The sequence below is a fragment of the Zingiber officinale genome, chromosome 10B (assembly GCF_018446385.1).
Source record: "Zingiber officinale cultivar Zhangliang chromosome 10B, Zo_v1.1, whole genome shotgun sequence".
NCBI lineage: Eukaryota > Viridiplantae > Streptophyta > Magnoliopsida > Zingiberales > Zingiberaceae > Zingiber > Zingiber officinale.
In genome coordinates this window covers 28,519,216-28,527,658 of record NC_056005.1, presented here as the reverse complement: position 1 = coordinate 28,527,658, position 8,443 = coordinate 28,519,216, and the positions used below count along the sequence as shown (strand labels likewise).

At 38.1% G+C, this 8,443-nt stretch overlaps 1 protein-coding gene and 1 long non-coding RNA gene across 2 annotated transcripts; one reads left to right on the top strand and one right to left on the bottom strand.

Annotated features, from left to right (window-relative positions):
• Positions 1 to 1,140: 1,140 nt before the first annotated feature.
• On the bottom strand, positions 1,141 to 1,792 carry LOC122030435. Its single transcript, XR_006125424.1, has 3 exons — positions 1,599 to 1,792; positions 1,306 to 1,408; positions 1,141 to 1,199 (listed from the first exon to the last, which is right to left on the bottom strand). It is a non-coding gene; the product is annotated as an uncharacterized LOC122030435 (long non-coding RNA).
• Positions 1,793 to 3,440: 1,648 nt separating this feature from the next.
• LOC122030127 (probable serine/threonine-protein kinase At1g01540) lies at positions 3,441 to 4,433 on the top strand. Its single transcript, XM_042589283.1, has 2 exons — positions 3,441 to 3,943; positions 4,123 to 4,433. Exons 1-2 carry the CDS (start codon positions 3,505 to 3,507, stop codon positions 4,329 to 4,331), a joined length of 648 nt encoding a protein of 215 aa, XP_042445217.1. The 5' UTR covers positions 3,441 to 3,504; the 3' UTR covers positions 4,332 to 4,433.
• The last annotated feature ends 4,010 nt before the right edge of the window (positions 4,434 to 8,443 follow it).

Below are 8,443 nucleotides of genomic sequence, written 5' to 3'. Positions count from 1 at the left end.
TTTGTTGTACCATATATATTGCAAGCTTGCTTCTCAAAACCTTAGATACTTAAGAGAGCTCCGGAAAGAAAATTGATGTATCAAAATAGAGGTGTGCGCATTACAAGCATTTTTTATAGAAATTAGGACAAGTTGCCAAGTCAGACTATCCTACATCAGGATATTGTATCCTTTGGTGGAAAGTTGCCAATTGTACTCTGAAAATAAGCAACTATCCATACTGTTTCAAAATGACTAGTGATCCAGGTGCCCATAAACACATTGAGCAAGCATAATACTTTGTAATAGAAAAGTTATGGTTGCAATTATGTTCTTAAATAACATGTATTGACAAGATGATATACATCCTCCATCTTGAGGGAAAGTGTTGCGTATATATAAAATTGAATTATTTTGATTCAGGTGCCCATAAACACCAAAACTTGTGGTTTGTTTAGTTTCTGTCTCCCTATTTATGTTACTTCTTGATGCTATCATATCCATTTGTTGATGTAATATAACATGTATTGATAAGAAGGGGTCGGAGAGGGAACAAACCTAGAGCTGTCACTACAACAAAATCGCTCATAGACATCGGTTTTCCACCGGTGTCTATTTGATTTTCGACCGATGTCTATGAAGCCGATGTTAAAAGTCTGTCATTTTAGACATCGGGTTAAAACCGGTGTAGTATCACTTAACGACACCGGTTTTCGAATCGGTTATTAACCGGTGTAGTATCACTTAACGACACCGTTTCATACACGGTGTAAAACCGATGTAATATTGTATGTTAATAACACCAGTTTTGGCAGCGGTAAATAACCGATGTAATATTACTTTATAACACCGATTTTACATCGGTGGAAAACCGATGTAATATGTATTTTTTTTAACAGCACAGATTTGATTTTAAAACTGACAATAACAAAAAAAAATACACAAATATTCACAAATTGTACAAATATTCTTCATTCAATAATATCCATAAAATATACAAATATTCACAAATTATATAAATAATCTTCTTACAACAATATCCATAAAATACCCAAACATTCTTTTTACATCAAAAGCTAGCTAATAGATATCAAAATCGAGGTAGAACATTTTTTAACACATCAAGGTAGAACCGCACTTCAAATGTAATCTAGCATGCATTCAGCCCACTCGAACTGCATTTCATCAATTTCAACTCTGGAGTACTTGAGATTTGTAAACTGTAAAAACACAAAAATCCACCCTATGTCAAATAACTAAAACAAATGTGTACATGTATCAAATAAAAAATATAAGATCACAAGTGCTTGTCATAAACATGCTTACCAGCGTGTTGAAACCTATTCTGTGAATGGTGGCTTCGAATGAACTTCACGAGCAAGGCCAAAATTTGCTATCTTCACAAAGTCCTTGGTTACCAATAAGTTCTCTGCAAAGGTCATAATCTAGTTTAATAGAATGCTAACTTCACCAGAATAATTATAGGTGCATAAATCACATTTAACAAAATAAATGCTAATCCTAGATAACAACGTTGTAGGAATAGATCTGTTAAGAGCACACAAATGAATCTTTATAGGGATATTTGGTTAAAAGCGGAACTAAAGAGGTACACCTACCTCCCATGTCAATAAGTCACTTCCTCGAGTTGGATATGGCTTTTGCAAATCTAGCTCCATATAGAAGGTGTAGAGTTTGATATCTTGAAGCTGCAAATCCAATCAGAAGTAGGATTAACGTGGTAAGCAAGACATTGAAAATCCCATTAATAGACACATATTGGCCATGAGAACCCTTGTTCTTGTCATTGAAATAAGGTGGGGTAGTTTTCATGCCTCCCAAACTTGAATTAAAAGGATATGGGAGAAGGCCCCTAAATCCTTCATTTATCCAATGAGCTTCCTTAATGTACGAAGGCATAAAAAATGAAGAAGGATAACGATGCCATTCACTTCCGATGCAAAGCATAGTCTCTGTGCATAAAGGCAAGCATTCTATCAAATTTAAAACTATAATCCAATCAATATAAAACTATAATCCAATCAAATTTACAGGCTATCGCTTCTGCATAATTTCCCTATTGTAATACAAGAGAACTATCAATTTCCAACTAGGGGCAAAGACAACAAAGAAGATGATAGACAAATTATATGACTTTCTTCTATTAAATGAGGCAATATGCAGTAACTCTCAAACTAGCAATGAAAAAGGCAGATATAGTACTCTACCTGTTGCCTGTATATAATAGCCAAGTTGTTGAAGGGCACAGATATCCCTGTTGTAACTGCTAAAATTGCCTTATAGAATGATGCAGCAACACTCATCATATTACTGCATGAAGAGAAGTTTCATTAAGGAACAAAAATAAACTATCCGCACAGTTGTCATCAAACATTTCTAAAGCTTACCAATCCATGTATATATATGTTGCCAAGGCTTGACAATGCTTGTGGATGGTTAGGTTGTAAAGCAAAGCATGACTTGGGAAAAATTATTAAAATGAAGTTATTAACAAGGAAAAAAACAACTTGTTATTATCTCCCTGATTTCAAGATCATATGATTCCAGTTTCAAAACTAAAATTCTTTCAAATGCGTAACATTCTGAACGGTTGGGTTTTTTCTGCAGTTGGGCCCTGTACTTCAAAAAACTATAGAATCTTTTCGTCTCCTCCCTCCTACGGAAAATTATGTTCCCCCATTTAAGGACCCTTGGAGGTTTTGGTGACGACTACAATGTTTTGGTATGAAACCTTCCAACGTGTCTACAGATGACCTTCATTGTATTTTTTGTATATACCTTGCTTGGTGTTTGGATTTGTTTATGCAAGGAATGAGCACTGCATCATCTACTAGGGATCTTTAACCATGCTTTATTTCTGAAGCAACTACATCAGCACACTGGGTTACATTAGTTTGCTTTTTGTTCTAGCATCTAAAGCAAAAGAAAGTACATAAAGGATAGAGGATAAGGAATAACCATGAAAAGAAACCAGGAAAATATATAATAACAGTAGTCCTTCAAAGACAATGAAAATAAAGTAACTAACTTAAATATGAAGGTGATGCGTAAGTTCAAAAATCTTAATAAAATAAATTATAAGTCGACATAAAAGGATATAGCTTTATAAGTAATTTAGAAATTATAGACAGTTTTAATTTAGAAACCTACTACAACACTATGTTAAAGGTTTATGCAGAAAATAAGCTGTTAAAGATTTTTCGAAGGCTGAAGGAGATGGGCTATGTCGGTAGAATGAAGCAATACGAAGCTTTGCTCCAGGCCTATGTGACTGCCAAGACTCCAGTTTATGGCTTCAGGGATAGGATGAAAGCTGACAACATGTGCCCTAACAGGACTATGGCACTTTTATAAGATTGAAAAAGATAAACTAATGTATAAAAGTTTAGTAGTGGTTTGCTTAAGGGTTCAAATGACCTCAATAGCACTGATCCAACTGCTAAGTGCTCATATCAAACTGCTTCTCCACTCATTAGCCTTGAGTACTCCAACCGCTGGGATCCAATGACCGATGAGAGGAGCAGTATCGGGTCATCTCAAGAGGCTCCTCAGATCTATAGGTTTAACTTGGAGGAGATAGAATGTGCTACTCATTACTTTTCAGAGGTGAATTTACTTAGCAAGAAAAGCAGCTTTGCGGCAACATACAAGGGGATACTACGCGATGGAACGGAGGTTGCAGTGAAGAGGATCAACAAGACTAGTTGCAAGTCAGAGGAAGCTGAGTTTCTCATGGGTTTGAAGGCATTGACATTGCTAAGGCATGAGAACCTAGTTGGATTAAGGGGCTTCTGTTATTCAAGAGCAAGAGGAGAGTGTTTCCTCATTCATGATTTTGTTGCAAATGGGAGTTTGTCGGAATATCTAGATGTCAAATGCGATGAGATTCACAAGGTCCTTGATTGGTCTGTAAGAGTTTGTATCATCAAAGGCATTGCTAAAGGTATTCTACTTGACCTATATGACTATTTATTTTCCTTCTCAGATAGCTATCATAATGAATATACTACTGTAACAACAACAGCAACAAACATTGATCATTTAAGATGGAATTTCATCTTGTCATTTAACTACATTTGCACTTTGCCTTGAGGAATCCTAATTTGTTTGATTCTTACATAGGTATGGAATATCTCCACAGCGACAAACCTAGCAAGCCCTCCTTGCTCCATCAAAACATGTCATCGACAAAAGTCCTCATTGACCGCCATTTCAACCCCCTACTCTCCAGTTCTGCCCTGCACAAACTATTAGCAGACGATGCCATTTTCTCCTCTCTCAAAACAAGTGCTGCCATGGGCTACTTAGCCCCCGAGTACTCTACCAATTAAAATAAATTATAGTGGCAAATACTCTACCTGAGCAGGCTATCCAAAGCAAACCTTGTGGATGCAATAAATTATAGTGGCAAATACTCTACCAATTAAAATAAAGTAATCCAAAGGATTAAGTCTATGTCCAGAAACAATTAAGGTAATTTGATGTGCCTATATTGAAATTAATTACTATACAGATACATATGTACTCTGAAGGGGGGATACACAGTGAATATAGCTCACCTTGCAATGCTTTAATCGGATGCAATCATATTTATCATCTCGAACCCATCTCACTACTGGAGTGGTATTTCCTAAAGCACAGAATTGAGTGCCAACTGATTTGAACAGAAACTAAAATAATATTATGAGTAAAAACACTTACCCTCATCCTCCTCTAGTTTTGATTCCTCCACATGAAGCAACTCCTTGACCCTTGCTTGATTCTCTACACTTCCCAATCCAGTATCTAAAATAAGCACATCGCATCCTTTGAAACAATGTGTAAATGTATGTCAGAAAGAAGCAGGGTGGAATTAGGCATCGAAAACTGAATTAAAAAAAATCCCCTAGAGGGTGGAAATTAAATTACAAAAACCTGGAGGAAATGAACATACAAAAGAAACGCTAACCATAGGTACGGCTCCCTTCTTTTAACATAACCATATTAAATTTATATTCTAACCTAAACCATCCAATATCTAAATTCCCATTAGATCTTCAAGGTTACAATCTTCCATAATCACCTAACATGAAACCTAAATGTCACTGAAACCATTTCAGATTCAGGTAAATCTTTATTTACAACATTCAATTACCCAATATAACAACTTTTATCCTTGTTAACTAGTAACACATCATACCCTTAACCTCCAACACCAAAACAAACAAATTCTTATTGACTCTGCCGTGGATCCAGCTCAAAACACACAGGATTCATTAGGTAACATCTACTGCAACTAATGATCGCACAAGGGTAAGGAACAAGAACTAAACCGTACCTCAATCCCCTACAAACAGAACATTACATAGTGCATCTTCACTAGCCGGATCAAGAAGAAAGAATAACAAGAAGTCATCAAAACAACCTGTTAACAACAACAACAGATCGACCTCATTACCTCTGCACCCTTCAATCACCGGAGACGATCACTGATACGAAGAAGAGATCGATTCAACAGAGCTGTGGTGGCCGGGACCAAAATACCAGTCTCTGCTTCCCAGAAAGAACCAGCTGAAACAACACTAGAAAGGATCAAGGTTCGAATTCACAACCAAAACCAAACCCTTACCTCCAAGATCGAAGTTAGGGCAACGACTTGTTCTTGCCGACGAACAGGGATAGAGATCGGGAAGGAACAATGGTTGTTACCTCCTCCAAACAATCGATGCTGGCCTGATCCAACGCCGATGCCCTTGGTTCCCTCCCGACAGCCGGCGAAATCCACCGATCGAGATCCGTCGCCGTTGTTCACCGAGATCAAAGAAGGGAGGAAGGGATCGGGGAGAAAGAAGGTTCGGCTGTAACTAACCTCTCTTCCTCTCAACGCTCCAAGGTCCGCTCTTCGTCGGCGCCACCGAGAGAAGAAGAAATCGCAGGTCTCGGTCGCGTGAAGTTCGAAGTCGCGAGAAGCAGAGGAAGAACAGAGGAGAAAGTCGGGGGAAAAGAAAAGGCTTCGACGCTTTATAGAGAGGTTAACCCCAAACCCCATCCTCAACCTTTAGCAATCAGACGATTAAGAAGAATGAAAAGAGGAAACGAGAGGTTTTGAAGATGACCGTGTACCCGGCGAGCGAAGAGGCCGAGAAGGAGAAAATGAAGCACGGAGAGCCTTTATGCCTGCAATTTTAGGGTTTTAACAGGCAGACATACTTCGTTATTCTTGTACTGCACTCGATCTCTTTGCTTCAGAAGAAGGAGACCCCTTTACACAAGATCAGAGATCTCGGTGTTGTTCTCTCTTCCTTTGGATTCCCTCATGTTGCCGACCAACCGTGCCATGGTGGTCGTGGGCGTCCTCTAGCTGTTCGGATCTTGTCGGCCCCTATCTTAACCGGGAAGAGCGAAGAGAGGAAGGAGGAGGAGGAAGAGAGGATCGAACGAGGAGGCAGAATGGAACTACGATTTTGCTTAGGATCGAAGCAGGTGGTTTTGATCCTAATCGGGAGAGGAAGGGCGTCGATCCAAGAAGGGGAAGAGATTCAAGAAGGGGAAGAGGGAGATGAGGCTGAGAGAGATGGTCGGAGGTTTAGGTTTAGGCTGAGAGAGATGGTCGGATGGTCAGATGGTCGGAGGTTTAGGTTTCGGTTTAGGTTATCGCGAGAGAGATGGTCGCGCGGAGGAAGGGGCGGGATAAAGATTTAGGTTTGGAGGGAAAACACTTAGGCAGATTTTGGCTTGTGGGGAAAATTAAAATATTTTATTTGGGTTCATTAACATCGGATTTTAAAAACCGATATTAAAATCGATGTCTATTAACGAAAAAAGGGGCGCTCATAGACATCGCCTAAAAAACTGATGTCTATGAGCTAAAATCTGCGCTCATAGACACCGGTTTTTAGAAAAATTGATGTAAAATACTCAAAGACATCGGTTTTAGCCTAAAACCGTTGTTGTTCCACTGATGTCTATGAGCGATTTTGTTGTAGTGTGTAGAAAACATGAAGGACAGTCGCCAGGTAAAGTAGATTTGTCTCTAGTGGAGTCAAAGCACACCGAGTGAAGTCGATTGTTTGCGTCGGGTGAAAAAACAAGCAGAGGGCGCAAGGTTAAAAAACACAGAGAAGACCTAAATGGCACACGACAAAAAAAATAATAGTTAAGATCGGTTAGAGACAAAGCAACAGAGAGGAAAGGAAAAGAAACCTAACGGCGAGGCAGAGAGGAAAGGAAAGAAGAGATCGAAGAGAGAACAAACCTAGCTCTGTAGAGAGGAAAGGATCTTTGTGCGTTCGGGGGAACAACTCGAAGACCGCCGGCTTGGTGAAGTAGATTTGCTGTCGGGGGAGTCGAGGGTCGCCGGCGGTGAGTGGAAGGCCACTGGGGGAGTTGGAGGTTGTCGAGTGAAGTTGAATCTGTGCGTCAAGCAAAAAAACATGAAGAGGGCATAAGGAGAAAAAACGTGAAGAAAATAGAAGAAGATAGAGGGCGCATGACAGGAGAAAAGTAAAGTAATTAGGGTTCCCACGTGGACAAAAAAATAAACCGGTCGGTTCAGCTAGTATTTTTAATCAGTTATAACTTATTATTTCAACATTTAGACATATAGTTTAATTTTGTGACTTATTACTTCATCAAATACATATCATGAAGTAAAATATTAGATAAAATTAGAAGTAAAGCCTGTATTTTTTAATCTATGAAGTCTAAACTAGTATTTACTATATTAAATTTTGTACTGAAGTTAATTGTAATATATTACTTCATAATTATTGATTGTCGAAGTAAACAGTGACGAAGTCTAATACAGATTTTCACATAGTGCTAGTTCCAATAATAAGAAAAGATAAAACAAGAATGACTCTTATTTGAGAGGAAGAAGGACTAAGGTTGCTATTAGTCGGCTAGAAATAATAAAAGAAAGGAAAGAAGGAGAGTTGATGCTCTTGAGAATAGGAAGAAGAAAAGAGAACTATTGTTGTAGAAAGAGAAGAGAAAAACAATTAAGCAATGGTTTGGAAGAAAAATACAAGAAAAAGGAAGATCAAAAAGAAGAAAGAAGTCAATGCATGGAGGTTTGCACGTGAGGCGGTGGGAGTGAGACAATGTGTGCCCGGAAGAGAATAAAAAGAAAAGAGAGAAAAAAAATATTTTCTCAAAAAAATTTTAACTAATTTTAAATTGATTGAACCAATTTAATCTAATTAAACTTGGTTGAATCGTAACTTGGCCAAATTCATATCCAAATCAATTCCAGTTTAGACTAATATATTTTTTGTTTTTGCACTTACCCAATGAATTGTGTTTGATATGTTAAGACACTTTAGGAGCTAGAGAGGGTGATTAGCTTCAATCACTTTGTTGATGATTTATTGCAGTGGAAAACTCGAAGCAATCGGTAATACTAGAATTTGCTTGGTATTCACCTCCTTGAAGTAACTAATCCAAGGATTCACACAGTGCACAC